Here is a 19,849-nt window from a genome sequence, read left to right on the forward strand (position 1 = left end):
AATGTACTGCATATTTAGGATTTGAATGTATATTTAATACAAAAAAAAATATTATACTATAGGTTATAATGCATAGTGATTTTTTTTTAATTTTTATGATGAAACTAAATAATACATTGATATCATAAATTTTTTTTAATGTTATCACTAGAAAATGGTCATAAAATTTAATTTTTATGATAATGATATATTACAAATAGTATAGAATGAGTTTTGCTAATTAATAGTGTATTTTTAAAAAAAAATTGAAAAAACATGACTATTAAACTCTTATTTTATATTTTACTCTTGATTAACAGTGTAAAATTATTTAAACTCAAATTTTATTTATACTGTTGACTAAGTTAGAATTATCTTTTACCAATTGATCTTACACATTGGATAGTGATATAATTGGGTTAATCTTTATTTTCGGTCCTTAAAATTGTAAAAATCGATTTATTTTCCTAATTTCATAAATTTCATATTCTATTTTAAGCTATCAATTTATAAAAAATACTTTATTTTTAATTTTAAAAATATGCTAATATAAACAAAACGTTGCAAAATCTGTTAATAAAAATATTTTTTTTGAAAGTTAAATATAAAAACGAGCCTATAATTACTTCATAAATTAAAATTACCAAGAGTTTACATTTAATTCACTTTCAGTAAAAAATTTATCAAACAACCATGATCATAAATAAGATTATCTATAGCCTAAAATATTAGCATAAATAATATTTTTAATTACATTTTTATTTAGGAGATTCCAACTTAAATCTTATTTAAAATTGTTGGACCCAGTTGTGTTCGTACTAAATTAACCATTTATAAGTATTTAATATGATTTTTTATACATGCAAATGGGAAAAATGAGAAAAAAGAAAATGAAAATTTTAGGTGAGAATTGTTGAAAAGGATGAAGGAATTTGTGTTGACAGGTAGATAACGTGTGTTTGAACATATTTTGTAATAGTTTGTGTTTCTTGCATTTCAAAATTTCAATGACATTAAAGTTTACAATTATGTAAGACTGTAACAAGGTGGACCTTTTTTTGTTTATGATTTGTAAAAGGAAAAAAGTTTTATGGAACCTACATACATAAAGAGACAACTAGATTATTCACTTCCAATTTTATGCTGTTTTTTAGATAAAATTTATTATTCAAATTATTATTGTGATACTTTCAATTTTGAAACAGAATTCAAAAAGTAAAAAAAAAAAAGAGTTTATCTAAACTTTTGTTGAATAATGTTATAAATGTACTATTTTAGTTTTACCTATGCAAATAGATAAGTATTATTGTAATTATGTAGATAAAGTGGGTCTATATAATATTTAGAATTAGTTGAACAATTGTTGAGATGTCGATCGATCAATTATTTTTTTATATTCTAAAACTTTTTTCTTAATTTATTGACATTCGATTGAGGTTGATTTGTAAAAGGTACTTTGAAGATCAAGTAAGTAAGTATTCAGAGTGTATATTAAGAACTGATCCAAAACATACCTTACTCCTTTGTAGAGAGTTTATTTATAATGTTTGGTCATGAATCCTCTGTTATGATAGGTCAAATCTATCATATATCCATGTTAGCTTATTTCTCGGGACGTTACTCAAATTTGGTGGGACGTGTCCTTCATTCTTTGAGAGTTTTTGCAACTGCTTTAACTGCTATTTTATTGTAACTACTTTCTAAATATGTATTCAACACAATAAATAAACTAAAACTAGAATTAAGTAATATTGTTTTTCATAAAATAATACCAAGTATTTAACTTGGATTTTAATTCTCAATAAATTTGATTTTGTTATATTATAAACATTTTTTTGTTCATTAAATGATAAACCAATCTCACACACATTATTAAATTTCAACTACTACTTAAAAACCATGACAAAAGAATAAGTTTTCTTTGTACTAATAGCAATTTGAGTGTTCCAAAAATGATGTGTCTTATACACATGGCTAAGAAAAAAAACTTCCCAACTAAGAAATAAAAGTAACTAAATAAAGAGAAATTGAAAAGGGTGTTCATTCAAAGCTATGCACAAAATGCACATTAATTATTGAAATGATGAGTGCAAATCATACACTAAAATAGGAGTTAATCTCAAATGTATGAATGACTAAACCACCTAATTGACCTAATTCACTAATATACATTACATTCCACAATGCACCAAACCATATTATAAAAAAAGAAAGAAAAAATAATTTTCAAACCAAACATTTATAGCAACCTTGTGCTCAATTATAGAAACCATTGATATTTTATTTATTTATTTCATTATATTATATGATTAGTTGATAAGGGAGTGGACCATGCAAAGTCAAAGGAACCAAATCAAGACAAAATTGGGGAAACACCAACCCTTGTGACCCTAAGACAATTTTTTCCAATAATATATTTGAGTAAAGTGTATATTATATATCTCCTTTAATATTCCATTCAAATAGTTTTTATTTTTCAAAGGAATTATTTTAATCATCTTATTATTTTATAATAATCACTACAAGAAAATCATCAAATAGAAACTCATTTTTAGAAACCAAAATAATTAGTTGCAATAGTAACTAAATTAGAGACCATTTTAGAAACTAAAACAAAAATTGGTTTCTAAATTAGTTTCTATTATTGTTAAATAGTTTCTAAATTGGTATCTAATTAGCAATCAATGTTTTATCTACCAATTATTTAGTTTCTAAATTTAGTCTCTAAAACCTTGGTTGCTAATTAGAGACCAATTTAGAAACTATTTAACAATAATAGAAAATAATAGAAACTAATTTAGAAACCAATTTTTGTTTTAGTTTCCAAAATGGTTTCTAATTTAGTTACTATTGCAACTAATTATTTTGGTCTCTAAAATTGGTTTCTATTTCATCATTTTCTTGTAGTGAATATAATTTCTCTCACACTAACATTTCTCTTAAATTTTATAAAGAGGGCCAAATTCACCTGTTCACAGATTTATTCCTTTTATTTTTTGAATTCTCTCAACTAAGAATTAAAAAAAATCTAATAAAATTCAAGGATTTATTTAAGTGACTAATCTTTTCAACAAATATTATTTACAAGCATATATATAAATATCAAATACCTAATTACATGTTAAAGAATAAAATTACCAATCAAATACAGTGTAAGATGTTTCCAAAATCATTATATATATAATAATACAATATCAATCCAAACACTAAAAAAATTATTAAATAAAAATTAATTTTAATAACTAAAAGTACTATATTAACTAAATTAGATATTATTTTAAAAAAATATTGATATTAAATTAATTTATATTATTAATACATAGTTTTTAAATTAATATTTAATTAATTACTAAAACTTTAACTACATTTTATAGTTATTAATTATTTCTATCTTTAAATTAATTTTTATTTAATAATTTTATTAGAGTAAAATAAGTTTTTTAGCATATATTTTTTCTTCTTCTCACTTCACATAATTTATTTTTATCATCCATGATCTAGGAACAAATTAAAGATAAAATTAATCATTAATATTTTCGAAAAAACAGTTATTTTTTAAAGATTTAAAACAAGTGATTATGAGACTAAAACAACAAATTTAACTAAAAAAGAGAAACCTAAGCACATTTTACTCATTCTTTTTATACACACTGATTAGGACTACTAATCAGTGGATAATTAAGAAAGATGACAAGTGAATTGGTAAAAAATTTACAAAAGTACTTTTAAGTGGCCCCCATTAGGGTTATGTCACAGATATGAATGTTAATTGAAGTTAAATAAAGACAAGAAAACACCCACCAGACATGAAAGGAATCTTCTGCTACTTTTATTTATTTATTTATTTCATAATAGTATTTTTTTTTCTTCTTCTTTTTGAATGAGTTGTGATCTTAAAGAAATAAACAAAGGGTATGAAGAAGCAAAGAAATTGTTGTGTTTTGATGAGGAAGAAGACGTAGGATCCACCAATTCCACAGGGAATCTTAAAAATGATACACCAACAAACAATCTTTCATTATTTTCTTGTTCATATTTAACCTAATTTCTTTTAATGTCTTTAATGGGATGCTTCCTCCATAACCACTACCAAACAAGCCTTTACCTACTATTTTGCAACACAAACTTAGCAATGAAATCTTTGCAAAAATATATTAATATGTGTTTACTTTTGTAGTACTAGATAATATTTTGGGGTAGAGTTTTGTCGTGATACTAATTTTATATAACTCAAATAATATTATATTAAAAAATTATTAAATAGAATTTAATTTTAAAGAGAAAAATAATTATTATATTGATTAAATTAGATATTATTTTTAAAGACTACACAAAATTATTATTGGTATATTAGTTTTTATTATTGATTAATATTTTTTAATTGATATCTAAATTATTATTTGATAGTTAAAATATTAGTAACTAATTAGATATCAATTTAAAAATTATTAATTAATAATATAAATTAATTTAAATATCAATAATTTTTTTAGTATTGATTAGGTTAATATAATAATTAAATTTTTTTATTTTTAAAATTAATTTTTATTCAATAATTTTCTAGTAATGGTATTTTTAATTGAAAAATATGTGGTTTATAAAAAAATAGTTGTGTACAAAATTCTTCAATGATACAACTATTTATAATATGAAAAGAGCTTCTTAAAACTTTTTGAGGGATAAGAAATTGATTAAATCAAACCATGTATTTGTTTTGATTACCAAAAATTTATAATAATTTTCTTAAGATATATAAAAAATAAAAAATAAATATTATGGATTTAAAATAATTTAATTAAAAAGTATATGCGTTTTGCATTCATGACATTAGATTGTGACCAATAAATAAATATATATATATATATATATATATATATATATTTGACCATCATAATCAGTCAAACTTCTAGACCTGTCATAAGAAATAAACACTTCAATTTCTCCAAACATAGAAATGACAACAAAATTATTAGGTCATTTTTACTATTTTAATCAACAATTTAAAGAATGACAATGATTGATCACATATCTTGGTGGAGCGTTAAACTTCATTCATACAAAAGAAAATAAATAAAAATTATCAAAATAGAAGGAAGAAATGACGAATTTAGTTTTTAAAATCCTACAAGTTCTTAAAATTATTATTATTTATTTTATTTCTTAATACGAAGGCTTATATAATTATAATTATAAAAATAATAATAACATATGCTTAAAAATCAAATAAATAGTGACAAAAATTATAAAAATATAAACCAAATTTGAAAGAGTTTTAGTGATTATATCAAGCCTTTTTTGGCGTAAAAAATTAACATGACAGTGAAAATGTATTGAAAACAATATGATACGTTGGAATACAATTTTAGGAACTAATTGACCATTTATTCTTTATTATGATTACTCAATAAATCGACTTACCATTTATCGGCCTTAAGCCCAACTAGGCCCATTTTAATGTATTATAGGCCGAAAACCTTTTTCAATTTTTTTGTTTTTTTCTGCATGATTGCGATTTTTTTTATTAGGCCTAGTTTACAGTAGGCCCTAAATGGAGTTATTTTGCTAAATATTGCATGATACAATTCAAAGCAAACACTTTCTTTTTGAGAAAATTAAACCTAATACATTAATTCAAAATTGATATTTTATGATTTATTTTGTTTTTTAACCAATATTTTTAAAAAATAGAAACAAAAGTCATGAGACCAATAATTGAAGTAGGTTTACCTCACACTACAATAAAATTATTAAATAAAAACAAATTTTAGATATTGACTAAACTATTTATTACACTACAAGAAAATCATGAAATAGAAACAAATTTTTAGAGACCAAAATAATTAGTTGCAATAGTAACTAAATTAGAGACAATTTTAAAGCTAACAAAAAAATTGGTTTCTAAATTAGTTTATATTATTGTTAAATAGTTTCTAAATTGATATCTAATTAGCAACCAAAATTTTTGCTACCAAACGGATACTAAATAATTGGTAATTAAAATATTGGTTGCTAATTAGATACCAATTTAGAAACTATTTAACAATAATATAAACTAATTTAGAAACCAATTTTTTCTAGTTTTTAAAATGGTATCTAATTTAGTTACTACGGTAACTAATTATTTTGGTTTCTAAAAATTAGTTTTTATTTCATGATTTTCTTATAGTATTATTATAAAAACTAAAAAAAATATCAGTATTTAATTTTTTATTAATAATAAAAACTAATTTTGACACAAATTATATTTTAGTCTTTAAAACAATATTCAATTTAATTAATATATAGTGATTAATTACTTTTTTTATTTAAAATTAATTTTTATTTAACAATTTTTCTTAGTATAATCTAATAAACAAAACAAAGTCATTCTCTTTAAACATAACCAGAAAGATCAAATCTAATATTAAAGAAACTATACACATGCATTATCAATCTTTATTTTTCTGCAGCAAGGTTTCTTTGCATGCATAATCATAGTAATGCAAAACTCAACTAACTTAGCACTCACTTGAAAATGTTGATCACAGTTAACATTAACCATAGCTACATGATGAGTTTATGATAAGATATGATCAGGGTATGGGATAAACAACCACTTTCCCTGTGGCTCTTGAAGTTTCTAAGTAGGAAATGGCTTCAACAAGCTGAGAAAATGGCAATGGAGTCTTGGCATCAAGTATTGGCTTCACTTGACCACTCTCAAAGTAAGGTCTTAATTTGTCTAGGATTGATCCTTTGGAAGTTAGCACAAAAGTGATTGCTGGTGGATATCCAGGTGGTACTATTGTCACAACTTTTCCATCTTCTTTAATGGCCTTGAAGGCTCTATCAGCTTGCCCTATAATGTACAAAAGTATATTTTTTTTGGTAAGCAATAATTAGGGTTTCATGAGAAGCAATCAAGATAATAGATTGTCATTTTTTAAGAGAGTAAAGTATTTTTAGTTTTTCATTGTTTTAAATTTAATTTTAACTTATTGGATATATAGATGTGTATGTTAAATTTCAAAAACAAAATTTGCCAAATAAGAATAGGAAAGTTAGTAAAGAATTCAACTAAACCTATTTTTTTATTAGTTAATATGATTTAATGACATATCTTAACACCAAACTATTATCATTTTTCTAATTTTAAATTAAGTTTTTTTTTTCAAAACTAACCTTTTGAGTTTTCACATATTCTAATACAATATGTAGACAAGTTTTAAAAAATAAAGTAATAAAAATAAATTTTGGTCAATAATTTTGTCACATATTTTATTAATAATTTCGATTACTATTCAAAAAATCTTAGTGTTATAAATATTAGCATAAGCAAAAATATAGTGTATCTCATTTTCTTTTTATATTATACAGGAGTTTAAACCAAATATAAGTTCATTTGTTCAAAAGTCTCACCTACTGTATCATACACAAGATCATATTTTTCTGGAAGTTCTTCAAAGTTGTGCTTTGTATAATCAATGGCCAAGTCAACTCCTAACTCCCTTAAAAGTTCAAGTTTTCCAGTGCTTGCAGTTGCTGCTATCACAGATGCCTTATAAACATGTTTGGCTAGCTGCAACCAAAACATAAGCAATTCATCATCTCAGTAAAGATGATCATATAACTTTTGACAGAGATTAATCATAAAGTAACAGTAACAGATATTTTACATTAATGTCATGTTAATGAAAAAATGATAACAAATATAAACATGTTAGCTGGTTGCAACCAAAACATACACACATAACAATTCATACTCTTTTAAGAAGAGAAATTTAATCTTAACTCAACTTTCTTATAAGTTTGCAAAATGTTCTAATCTAGATGTGAAATCTCTCCAACAAGATGATCACATATGTTGTTTTTGACAGATTAATCAAAAAGTAACAGATATTTTACATTAATGTCATGATAATGAAAAATGATAACAAAAACCCTTTGAACTGATTCATATGTTGATGTACCTGAATGGCATAGCTTCCAACTCCACCAGCTCCTCCCAAAACAAGGATAGATTTGGCAGCAGAAAACTGAGCATGCTCAAAACCTTCAAAGGCAGTCTCAAGTGCCAAAGGAATGCTAGCTGCTTCAATGAAACTTAAATTGGATGGTTTATGAGCCAATAGTCTCTCTTCTGCAACAGTATACTCTGACAAAGTCCCAAGAATCTTAAGATTCGACAACCCTTGCTCGTTGATATCACCATACACTTCATCTCCAACATTAAATTTCCTTACTTCTCCTCCCACTCTCACCACTATGCCAGCAACATCAAAACCAGGCACTATCTTCTCACACCATTAAAATGTTTTAGATTCAGATATTAGTCTTTCAGTTCCATTATATGTATAAAGACAGTAAGTTTTAAAATTTAAAAGTGATATATTTCAGAAACTAAACTCAAATTTAAAGATATCTCAGTTATGCTAACACCTTAAGTAATAACAATCGTTTTTTATAAAAAAAAAAAATTTATTAAAAATAAAAGAAAAAGAAAATAAAATACAATTCTTTTTTGGAAGGACTAGATCAAAACTCATATGTTAACAAAAACGATACATAGGTAGATTATACCTATTCATAAAGAATTCTAAAAACAGACTAGAAGGAAGCCTATTATACCAATGAAATGTTTCTCTATGAATAAATCATAAATTAGTCAACTTATCAGTACACACATACTCTCCACGAAAAATATGAGTAAACATAAATCTGATTTTGCCACAGTAATTAAACAAGTATGTCATGGATTACGAAGCATGTACAATATATTATTCCTAACAGTAAATGCAACACAAAACAAGACAAAATCACATTTAAGCCATACACTAATAAGTTTCATCCTTCTATTTGATATCTTCTTAATCTTAGAATCTTTTATAAGGAAGAATGAAATGAATTATTATAAAAAAAGAGAGAGTAATAGAGGTGTTTTGTACATACAGGTAGATAAGGGTCTGTGTCCTTGAACACCCCATGTATCCTCTTGTAATCAACTGGATTAAGGGATACTGCTATGACCTTGATGAGCACTTGATCATCTTTGAGCTGTGGTAAGGGCCAATTGAGATCAAACTTTAGAACATCAGCTGGACTACCATGTTCAGAGTAGTACCAAGCTTTTGTGTGGGTTGGAATAGTAGAATCAGTGCTTGATGCAGCTTCTGCCATATATTAGATCTTTGCAGTGATTAGTAAGAGATTAGGAAGAGATTAAGAGAACAAGAGGAATGGAGATGAAGTGCTTAAAGGCAAAATTTATAGGCTCTAATTTGATTGAAAATTAGGAAATCATCATATATATAATATTCATGTATGTTCTTATTGGAGAATTTGTTCTCTTGTATTTGAAATTTTGTGATTTTTCTTGTAGTAATCATTATTATTTATGAGTAAACTAGCTTAGTATTTGATTGTTAAAAAAAATAAAACTCTTTATTTGTTCAATGAACTTGTAGGAATCCACAAAAGAATAATTACGGGACAGTGAAAGTTGCATTGAATATTTTTAACTAGTTTTTTTTATTTAATACTTTTACTTCTTAAATAATTTATTCATTTTTTAACATATGAAAAACTTTATGGTGGATGATCATATTTTAGTTAATTTAATATATAGCAGCCGGATAGAAAGATATCATAATCTCTTTAGTGCCTGTAATCTACCTACCAATTTTTAATATGATTATAGTAATCCTAGCCACCACATTATTTAAATAGTAAATACTTTAATGCGTGACTAACAGTTAACTTTTTTTCAATAAAAAGCATAACCAATCGTTATTTTTTTTTTTAAATGTTAATTAAGGGAGAAAGTATTCATTTTTAGTTTCAAAAAACTTGTCACTGAAGTGACCAAAATTGGCATTATTATCAATATTTTATAAGTAATATATATTTGTAAGATAATTTTTTTTATGTAATATATTGAGTTTATATGTCTATTAGTGTATTTTTTTTTATTATATACAATGATATCTACTGATTTTTATTTTTTTTTGCAACTTTAAAAGCACAGGTCAAAGGAGTGGTAATTGAAAAAGGGTCATAGCATCATGAACCTTGCCAACAAAACCTCTACATGCATGCTGAAAAATTAGTGACCAAGAAGAAAGTCAAAATTGCATTACAGATAAAATAAAAAATAAAACTATAAAGTAGGTACCAGATTTCATGTCCAATCTCTGTTCTTCTGAATATAATTCATAGAATCAGGACATACATAACCTTCCTTGTGAGCTCTGCTTACAGCATGTAGTTTTAGCTTTTTCCTTGTCTTCACTGTGTAAGAATTACTGCACATCATTATTAATTTTTATAGAAAATTAACAAGAAAAACTCTATTACATGCATATATTATTTATATTGCAATCAGTGTTGTCAAGATTGCGATCTAGATTGTCCATAAAACGAGTCAGATCGTGAGGTGGATCGGTATATAATCAGATCGGAGCTATCCGATGATTCATGAGTCAGATCGGAGGATCTCTATGTTATGTATAGTAGTAACTCGAATAATAATTGTTCTGAATGGAGTTATGATCTTCGAGTTATGAGCTTTCATACTCTTTCCGATTCTTTTCTGAATTACGAGTTTAACAACATTGATTTAAACCAAAACACAACCAAAATATCTTATTCTCACAACCACATTTCTGAAATATTTATCATCAAATTCCACATTTTCTCTAATCTAACACACCAACAACTTCTACAGTTGAGGAGTTCAGTACATTTCTTCAGAAGTTTGGTTGAGTTCATAAATTTTGTGGACTTTTATCCTCATGGAATGGGGTGTATGACCACTTTTCCAATGGCTCTATTAGTCTTCAAGTGTGCAAATGCCTCCACAGTCTGAGAAAACAAAAAGGGACTCTTAGGGTCAAGTATTGGCTTCACCTTCCCACTCTCTAAGTAAGGTTGTAGTTTCTCCAACACACCACCATCTGAAATGCGTTTTACAAAGATAGCTGAAGTTCCAATTGCTGCTACTGTCACAACTTTCCCACTTTCTTTAACTGCCTTCGATGCTCTCTCAATCTCACCCCGCCCTGATTTTGGAAGATCAAAATATACAAGTTTTCAATAGAATGTTATTATATAAAATGTTATGCACATGCAATAATTTATACAACATTGTTTTTTGGTCTATAATGTGCAGAAGAAAGATATAAGAAAATTTGTTGTTATACATGTAACATTTACTGCATAATTGCACACAGTTGAATCAGAGGTTTAAGGTTTAGACCGTCTAACAGGTTTTGTTGAATCAGAGGTTTAGACCGTCCTATAAGGGTCTTTGTATATCCATGAGGATTAAGCTTTCTGTTTTTCAGTAAATCAAATTTATCCAAAATTCATGTATTATCTATATAAGTTTCGTGTGTTGCCTACAACATAAAAAATATTTTGAAAAGCTACAACTTGCTGTGGTACAAGCATAAAATACAATGCAGAACAAATATATAGGTTCAGTTTCAAAATCTCACCTACTGTATCGTACACTACATCAAACTTTTCTTCCAGCTCTTCAAACTTCTCCTTTGTATAATCAATGGCTAAGTCTGCTCCCAAGTTCCTCAACAAATCCAGTTTCCCAGTACTGGCTGTGGCTGCAACCTTTGATGCCCCAAAAACGTGTTTGGCGAGCTACATCATCAAAAACATGCATAACAAATCATTTGGGCATGCTCTGAATTTATTTATGTGGATAATGTGCAATGATATATTGTTTCACTATCCCTTTTGACTTCATCAATTGGAGTTTTGAACTTAATAAAGGTTAAATAGTAGACATGGTTAAATCTAAGAGAGAGCATTTCCAATTCTCTTTTTATGATTAGTCTATTAATTGTGTAGCTTGTCTTCACTTATCTTTCTAATTAGCTATGCAAGATGCAAGATTTCTTTAGATGGATTAGAATATCCAATTCTCTGTTTGATTGATAAAGGTTTTACCAAAGAAGACCAAAGATGATTAAACATATAATGCACTTTGAAAGAATGAGATGTATTAAGGGTTTAGACTCACTTATATACTATGAAATGTCTTAATCTCTCTGGTCATGTTTGATCTACAACAAAATGAAATAAAAAATATCACTTGGCAAACAAACCAAGAGAGATGGAATGTATCAAACCTGAATAACAAGGGATCCAACTCCACCAGCACCTCCAAGAACAAGTACAGATTGGCCAGCAGAAAACTCAACTCTTTCTAGTCCTTGATAAGCAGTGATGATGGCTAAAGGAAGGGAAGCAGCTTCAACAAAGCTCAAATTGGAAGGTTTGTGAGCCAATAACTTTTCTTCAACAGCAGTATACTCTGCCAAAGATCCAACAGTTTTTGGATTGTCCAGAGGATCCTCATTGATATCACCATAAACCTCATCCCCAACCTTGAACTTTCTCACTTGACTTCCCACACTCACCACCACACCAGCAACATCATACCCCGGAACAGTCTTAGTTTCCAGCAGCACCAGATACAAGATTTATCAACACAAAACAAAAAATAAAAGACATTTTTAGATGGTACAAAATGAAAAATCTGTCTATAATCCCATGCAAATGAGGTCTTAAAACCATGCATACACTACAGAGAATAAAATCATATTCTTACAGGCAAGGGAGAGTCAGTGTTCTTGAAAAAGCCAAGAGCCCTCTTATAATCTATAGGATTAAGGGCTGCAGCCACAACCTTGATGAGCACATGGTCTTCCTTGATCTGTGGTATAGGTATGTTTGATTCAAATTTGAGAATGTCTTCTGTGTTTCCATATTCAGAATAAACCCAAGCTTTTATGTGTGATGGAATGCTTGGAGTAGTTGCCATTGTGAGAGTGGCTTCAAGGGAAAAGAGTAAGAGGATGTTAGAATTAATTCCTAGGTTTTAGGTGAAATCAGTTCTGTGGATACTATGATGCTGCAACACCAACCATTCACTTATGTACCATCATAAATTTACTATTTTTTTTTAAATAAAAAAATATAATTTATATAATTCTTGATGTAATAAATTTAAAAATAAATATATATAATAAAAATAAATTTGTAATTAAATAAAAAAATATTAAAATAATAGTATTAGATGTTGTAATGTATTTGTATAAAAGAATTGAAGTTGTCGATGTATATTTAAAAAAAAAAATTGTCAAATTATAATTTTTCTTCATTTATGTAGAGAAAAGATGGAATCACTTGGTTTTCTTTCATTGAGAAAATTTTTGTTAACACTATAAACAATAAATAACATACATTTGAAACTGTTTATAATAATATAATAATATTTTAAAATTAAAAAAATATTAATTTATTAAGATATGAAATATATGTTTTTACTATTAGAAACTTTTCCATTTCCTTCTTTGTCAATGGCTAATAATTTTCTTGCCAAACTCTGCAGGAGTTCATGATGACAATTTTCTGGCAAGATTCATTCTGTAATGTATAACATCTTCAATTCTTGGCTATATTCATCATTTTGTAAGAAACTTTTTGTTGAAATATATTGATGTGATGGGTTTGAGTTATAAATAAAATTTTGAATATTAAAACTAAAAAGTATCTTTTAAATTTAATAAAATAATTAAATTAATGTTTTAAATTTTTAAAATTTGAAAGGAAAAATAAAATATAGATTTTTTTTACACCTTTGTAATAAAATAAAACTTGTAAGATGGTTTTAAAAATTATGTAAATAAGTGATATCTATTTAGAGTAAATAAGATTTCTTGAATATATTTATGGATTTGGATTTTTGGAATATAGAATGCATTTTCAGATTTTTGTTTTCTGAATTATTTTTTAAAATGTATTTTTTACATTATGGATTTATTTTTTGGAATGAAGTTTTGATTTTCAAATTATATTTTTTTAAATCTGGAAAAATCTAAAATAGAAGATAATTTTGAAAATTTTGAAAGGTGATAGGGTTCACATTCAAATTCTTATGCTAATTTGTCTCAAATGTATATGCTACCTAACACTTAATCCTCCTTTATTTGACCCATTAATTATTTTTTACTTTAAGTTTAAACCATGGGGAAAAAAAATTTAATGAGAGAAAACGATGGTTGATCAATAATGCTGTATCTGAACGGATTCAAGGTTCTATACGTAGAAAAAATTGAAAAACATGAAAGTGACTTGACATACCTAAGTAAAATTCTGCAGATAAAAATGTTTTTTCAATCGCAGGGAAGCAATAGTTAATGCCTTCATAAATTTTAAACGTATATAAGATAAATAATTTTTTTAAGATAATTTTGTTCTATATAAAAAAATACATCACTTAAATTAATTCCTGAACTAGTTAGTGAAAAATATAATACGTTACCACAGTATTTATATGAATGTGTATTGACATAAAACACAGTAATAAATTGTGTTTGAGTGTGTGTGTGACAAACGAGTGTTTCTTTAATTTATGCCTCTGGTAATAAAACGAGTGTTCCCTCTAATTGTTGTGACAAATAACAATTGTTAAAATGGTTTCTGTCTTGGGTTTATTAGCTGTTTCTGTTTTAGGCTTTTCTGGCTTGGCCCATTCCCTTTTTTGTTATTTCTTTTTGGCTAATTCTCCTTGCACCACATCAATTGTTATCAGCACTCATTTTTTGTTTTTTAAAACTCCAAATTGCCTTGCCACCTTTGATGGATTTTCTCATCGAAAATGAGAAAAAAAAAGCTTTCAGATCTTGGCGTCCAGAAGGTATGTGCTGTGGATGGTCATATCCGAAAAACACATCTGAATTTGCATATCCAGAACTTCCTTATTTTTGTTACGGAAATGGATATCCAAAAATGTAAAACTAAAATATACATTTTTTGTGTAGATGTTGAGTACAAATCACAATTGATCTGGTGTGTACAAATACCTAGCCAAATGACAAAACAATAAAACTTACAAATAATAGCCAAACAACAAAGCAATAAAGGTAACAAATAAAGAACAAAAAAGATAAAAAAATAAATAAAAAATACATAATTACTGTGCAAACTGAATATCTCTTCACTCAAGACCTTGTATAATCCAACCCTTCAGAATGAAGTGTGAAATTTCCAACTTGATCCAATGGTGAACAAATCTGTAGTAGCAGTTTTACAGTTGCAGCACTGTGAAACTTCAAGAATGACTTTCTCTCAAATAAAATGCTAGTGTTTTGAGTGACTTCAGAGCTTTTCTCTTACTCTCTTCCTGACTTCAAACCCCTTTCTACTTAGTTAAATGAGACATCAAGTGAGCTTCTCAATTTAGACTTTTTCTCTACATAGGAAAGGAGTCCAATACCCAACACACAGAGCCATATTAAATTAATAACTGACATCAAGTTACTACAATAGTCCTATAAACTTTAGAATGATTTTACTATAACGCTCTCTTACTTACATTTGGGAGTTTTTTCATGTAAACACTTCACATAGTTTGGTTCTTCTATGGTTTGCCTACGGATGACCAATTGATACAACAATATTTGTGTCTTTTATCAGAACAACAATACTTATATAACAACTAAAAAGATTACATATATATATATATATATATATATATATATATATAGTTATGTTTGGTTTTCACTTCACCTATGTGAAACAGAAAGCAACATGGTTAGATTTTATAATGAAGCCTTTCTTCTTTTCTTGACAGAATTTTTTAGTGCTCCAGCAGCATTTGCAGAAGAGGCTGCAGGATTGATGACTTTCCAAATCTTAGAGACATTCCTAGCAGTGTTAACAGCTTGTCCTGCACTTGCCAACACATGCTCAGTAGCCTCTCCCGCTTCTTCCCCAAACCTGTTGCCAAACCATCCATTTTAGCTAAGCTTACATTTATGTATCCACAACATAGGTGTTAAACATGGTGTGTGTTTATTTTTCCATTTAAATTGTTCAAAACTAAAAGCTTAAAAGTGTAGTTTCTCTCACAACTGTGCTTTAGTAAGTGTGCACCATGGAAGCAAATCATATCCAATGACGCAGATAGTTTTTAACACTATTTTCAATGCACACTTTTCGGTTGGTTGAAATTAATGCAGATAATCTATTAGTTTGGGAATGACACTCACTTAGTATTATTAGAAAGTTTATTGCTAAAAAATTTCGGTTGAAAGAAATGCATCACACTTTTGTTTCAAGTTGAATACTATTTTGTTTATATAGTATAAAGTTTTAAGTTTTTTGCAGTCATTTTACTGATTTGGCTGATAGATTGATACAAGGTTTTTTAAATCAGCTCATGAATGTAGTTGCAATATAATGTCAAGATTTTTTAAATTTCTAAAATTGTAATAATGATTACAATTTAAAACCTTAAATTCACGTGGCAAAAGGTCATAATGTTACATAAAAAAAGAGTTGATCTCAAATTTAAGTTTACAACACTTAAACTAGCTGATTAAGATGTTACAGTTAAAACCAAGAGCCTAGTAGTTATGTCATCATCAGAATGGAGAAAAAGTGTTGTCCAAGTTACTTAGAGTTCACTTTCAGGCATAAATTGTCAATGCCTGGTTCAACTATAAATTTCGGGTATATAAGCAATATAATAATAATAACACTATTACCTGTTGGAAACCATTCTGGTTGCAGCTTTGGAGGTGGCAAAAAAGGTTTGTTTTTCAGCAGCTTCAGCTGCTTCAAAAACTCTATCTGTGCATTAAACACAGAAATCAAGTTGATGGTGCTTGTTTAAAAGAATGAGATTAGCTTATGGTGCTTATTTAGGTATCCAACATAACAACAATAAGATTGGTATATGAGTTTTTAAAGACCAAGTAGTGTATGCACCATTAATGTAGTTTTACATTTATATTCAATTGTGACATAAGAAAAATGTCTTGGACTTTTATAATAATTATCTTTCACACTATATTTGTACTACTTATATGATTTTTGACAATGCAAAACATTTTCTTAAAATGTCAGAAAATTTGATAATGAGGAACGTGCTATCCTTATAGGATCTTAAACTTTGGTTTGTTTGAGAAGTGTTACTTACTGACTGCATCAAGGGAAGCCAATAGCACCTCTCCAGGGAGCATCTTTAGGAATGTCTGTCCTGGTTGGGATTTAATAACACGAGCCATCACTGATCCACTCATTGTTCCAACACCATCATGCAACGAATTGGTTAACTTTTCTGTCATATTTGTCAGTTTTCTCACACTAGATTGCAAACATGGAAAAAAATCCAAGTTAGTTTGTAATTATACATATCCTCTTAAAAGTTAAGACAATGTATGAAAATGAAAAATTCTTATAGTCAATAATCTAGTCCTTAAACATGAACTCAAATTCAATCTCATCACATGTTTCAATACCGTTTGAGGTTTTCATTCATTCCACTGTTCTTTGTGGCATCATTCCTGTTGTTCATGTTAGCATTGTTCTTTTCTGCAGCACTATTTAGGATCGCTTCCCCTCCTTTTTGGATCTGCTTTTCATAACAGGTTTTTGATGAAAAGCATAATGATTTATTTGTTTCTTTTCAAATGAAGGGGAAAAACTAAAAAGAGAAAGCATGACTCAAATTTTATTATGTTAGATTATAAAATAAGATACAATCACATAATTTTGATGTGTTTATCTATCTTTATCACTATTTGCACTCATTTATATACTATGAAATGTCCTTGTCTATAGTCGAGATAGGGTCCGATCAAGGATGACCTAATAAGACCAACAAACTCTCGCTAGGATATATTCTACATGGCTATGATACCATAGTACAAATGAGACTTTAAACCTAACTCAACCTTATAAAATTAGTTTATGTTGCACCCATTTATATATTATGAAATGTCCATATATCTAATCGACGTGGTCGGATCTCCAACAATCTCTTTATTTATTACATTTCAAATTTTTTACTCCGTTTTCTTTCTTAACTATATAAATTGTTCGATGATAAACATTTCTCTTATAAAGGCTTTTCTTATAAGAGGAACAAACCGTTCAGTAACTCAAGCATCTCATGCCAGAAAGTTTCTCTTTTTTGACAATAATCTGTAAGCCAAGCTGTTGACTGAGAATCTCATACATATTTTTTTCATATATAAGACCTTGATGCACCATACTCACAACTCAGAAGTCTGACATTGCAATTTGACTTTAAGACAACATAGTCAATGTTTCAATCTCACTCAATTTTCCCAACATCAAGATTTCATATTGTAAGAACTAAAGAGTAATATAAGAGAATTTGTTTATTCATGTTGGATTATTAATAATCACGTTATAGTATCAACTACTGAATTGATTCTAAATCTAAATTGGTTTCACATGTATGATCCGTTTCATCATAAACTGGTAAGAATATATAGATATATATTAGTTATTGCTGAGTAAAATTGATTTTGCCTTCAATCCTCAATTTGACCAAACGTGATATTCACTGAATTCAAAAATTTACAATAAATTTTACATCGAACTTACTTTCAAGGTAAGAAAATTCAAAAGATAATTCCCTTGACTTCATAATTTTTTAACCAAAACTAGTAGTTCATTCAAAATCAGTTTTTCAAATATTTTTCCAAAGCCCCACTTGAGCTGTTTTTTTTCATTGAATGAAAAAACTATACTGAATTATGCTATTAACCTACTTTTAAACTAAACCCATTTAAACATAAATAAATCATTTCAATTCAAAATCAATTTTAACCCTAATGATGTATTGATAACTTGAAAGAAAGCAAACCAATGGAACTTTAAACCTAACTTAATGAGATTAGCAACCACTTATTAATTATTAATTGATGTGATAATGTTAGATCTCCAACATAAACCAAACTAAACCTGGTTGGTGTAAGCATTGCTGCAAATGAAGATACCCTTAACAATCTGACCAGTCCCTCCTGCAATGGCCCTGGCAATAAAGTGGTTGTAATCCTCAACCCGTGGGGCAAAGTCCTCCCAATCAAGGTCACTCTTCTTGCTCCTTTCCAACCCAGAAAAGCAACAGTGCTCCTTCAGAAAAGAATCCAGCATCCCCATGTTCCCATCACACTCTTCTGGAAAGGTCACACCATAGCTCAGAGGCTCACCACCCTTTTTGACAGGCAGAGAGAAGAGGTAGTGAAGAGCATCCACCTTCACCACTGGCTCGTCCTTTGTCAAGGGCCACTGAACACTGCTTCCAACTTTTATGACTGTTGCCAGTGCCACATTCTGGTCCATGACCCTCGTGATTGTGAAATGCCCTTGAGCCAGTTGAAGGGCTTCTCCTTGTTCCATGAGATGAAGTTTGCATCCTGGGATCTGCAGCAGAAGCTGTTGTGTGGGAGTTTTGGGTTTTTGCAAGTGTTGAAAACCCATCTCTGATTTTGCTCTGTTTGCCATGTTCTTTCTTTGGGGTGTTAATGGAGATAGATCGATCAACAACACAAAGGTTTTTGCATACAGTTTAACCCTTCATCTTCCGAATTTTTGTTTTAATTTTTTTTTTAAAAAAGATGAGTTTTAATATTATTCATTTCGTTTGTCCGTTGGATTAAAAACAAGAGCAAGCTGATGTCACATCATCAAAAAGCACTATAACTTAATTATAAAAAAATTCCACGTAAGTGCTATGCAATTCTAGTATATTGAAGTATGGTTCTTTTTAATTAAGTGGGGGCAATTCTTTCCCTTTCTTTTAATAAAAAAATTATGAATTTGAATTATTCCTAAGTGGGTTTAATTCTTTCCCTTTCTTTTTAATAAAAAAATTATGAATTTGAATTAATCGTACAAAATATGATTTTAATGTAATAAAATTGTATTATGGTGAGACGATTTTTATCATGTCAAAATCGTATTAAGTTTACTCAACTTTTATATTGAAAATATAGTTATGTAATTACTATAACTTTTCTTTTTAACTAGAGTTATATCTAGTGACATGATT

General features: G+C 27.9%; 3 protein-coding genes across 4 annotated transcripts; all 3 read right to left on the reverse strand.

The window, feature by feature from the left end:
- Positions 1 to 6,350: 6,350 nt before the first annotated feature.
- LOC137836748 (2-methylene-furan-3-one reductase-like) lies at positions 6,351 to 9,323 on the reverse strand. The gene is made up of 4 exons (XM_068645468.1): positions 8,908 to 9,323; positions 7,929 to 8,252; positions 7,378 to 7,537; positions 6,351 to 6,817 (listed from the first exon to the last, which is right to left on the reverse strand). Exons 1-4 carry the CDS (start codon positions 9,133 to 9,135, stop codon positions 6,552 to 6,554), a joined length of 978 nt encoding a protein of 325 aa, XP_068501569.1. The 5' UTR covers positions 9,136 to 9,323; the 3' UTR covers positions 6,351 to 6,551.
- Positions 9,324 to 10,572: 1,249 nt separating this feature from the next.
- Positions 10,573 to 12,898, reverse strand: LOC137836750 (2-methylene-furan-3-one reductase-like). Its single transcript, XM_068645472.1, has 4 exons — positions 12,587 to 12,898; positions 12,105 to 12,428; positions 11,454 to 11,613; positions 10,573 to 11,015 (listed from the first exon to the last, which is right to left on the reverse strand). The coding sequence occupies exons 1-4, from the start codon at positions 12,797 to 12,799 to the stop codon at positions 10,747 to 10,749; spliced, it is 966 nt and encodes a 321-aa protein (XP_068501573.1). The 5' UTR covers positions 12,800 to 12,898; the 3' UTR covers positions 10,573 to 10,746.
- Positions 12,899 to 15,316: 2,418 nt separating this feature from the next.
- On the reverse strand, positions 15,317 to 19,427 carry LOC137836749 (senescence/dehydration-associated protein At4g35985, chloroplastic-like). Of its 2 annotated transcripts, XM_068645469.1 has the most exons (5): positions 18,760 to 19,427; positions 17,286 to 17,398; positions 16,964 to 17,130; positions 16,530 to 16,614; positions 15,317 to 15,759 (listed from the first exon to the last, which is right to left on the reverse strand). In XM_068645469.1, exons 1-5 carry the CDS (start codon positions 19,300 to 19,302, stop codon positions 15,582 to 15,584), a joined length of 1,086 nt encoding a protein of 361 aa, XP_068501570.1. In that variant the 5' UTR covers positions 19,303 to 19,427; the 3' UTR covers positions 15,317 to 15,581. The 2 variants fall into 2 exon arrangements, with proteins under 2 accessions (XP_068501570.1, XP_068501571.1); XM_068645470.1 differs by lacking the exon at positions 16,530 to 16,614 and having other exon boundaries at positions 15,448 to 15,759; positions 18,760 to 19,398.
- Between the last annotated feature and the right edge of the window lie 422 nt (positions 19,428 to 19,849).

The sequence above is a fragment of the Phaseolus vulgaris genome, chromosome 4 (genome assembly GCF_000499845.2).
Source record: "Phaseolus vulgaris cultivar G19833 chromosome 4, P. vulgaris v2.0, whole genome shotgun sequence".
Lineage (NCBI taxonomy): Eukaryota > Viridiplantae > Streptophyta > Magnoliopsida > Fabales > Fabaceae > Phaseolus > Phaseolus vulgaris.

What these genes read in the sequence shown, in the direction of transcription:
- LOC137836750 (XM_068645472.1), bottom strand. Translation starts at nt 12,799, where the DNA reads ATGGCAACTACTCCAAGCATTCCATCACACATAAAAGCTTGGGTTTAT. An exon ending in ACACTGACTCTCCCTTGCCT is followed by an intron (nt 12,429 to 12,586) that starts GTAAGAATATGA and finishes CTGGAAACTAAG; the next exon opens with ACTGTTCCGGGGTATGATGT. An exon ending in TTGGATCCCTTGTTATTCAG is followed by an intron (nt 11,614 to 12,104) that starts GTTTGATACATT and finishes TTGATGATGTAG; the next exon opens with CTCGCCAAACACGTTTTTGG.
- LOC137836749 (XM_068645469.1), bottom strand. Translation starts at nt 19,302, where the DNA reads ATGGCAAACAGAGCAAAATCAGAGATGGGTTTTCAACACTTGCAAAAA. An exon ending in GCAATGCTTACACCAACCAG is followed by an intron (nt 17,399 to 18,759) that starts GTTTAGTTTGGT and finishes TATGAAAAGCAG; the next exon opens with ATCCAAAAAGGAGGGGAAGC. An exon ending in ACCAGAATGGTTTCCAACAG is followed by an intron (nt 15,760 to 16,529) that starts GTAATAGTGTTA and finishes GTTTGGCAACAG; the next exon opens with GTTTGGGGAAGAAGCGGGAG.
- LOC137836748 (XM_068645468.1), bottom strand. Translation starts at nt 9,135, where the DNA reads ATGGCAGAAGCTGCATCAAGCACTGATTCTACTATTCCAACCCACACA. An exon ending in TTGGAAGCTATGCCATTCAG is followed by an intron (nt 7,538 to 7,928) that starts GTACATCAACAT and finishes TTTTGGTTGCAG; the next exon opens with CTAGCCAAACATGTTTATAA. An exon ending in TCTTGTGTATGATACAGTAG is followed by an intron (nt 6,818 to 7,377) that starts GTGAGACTTTTG and finishes TGTACATTATAG; the next exon opens with GGCAAGCTGATAGAGCCTTC.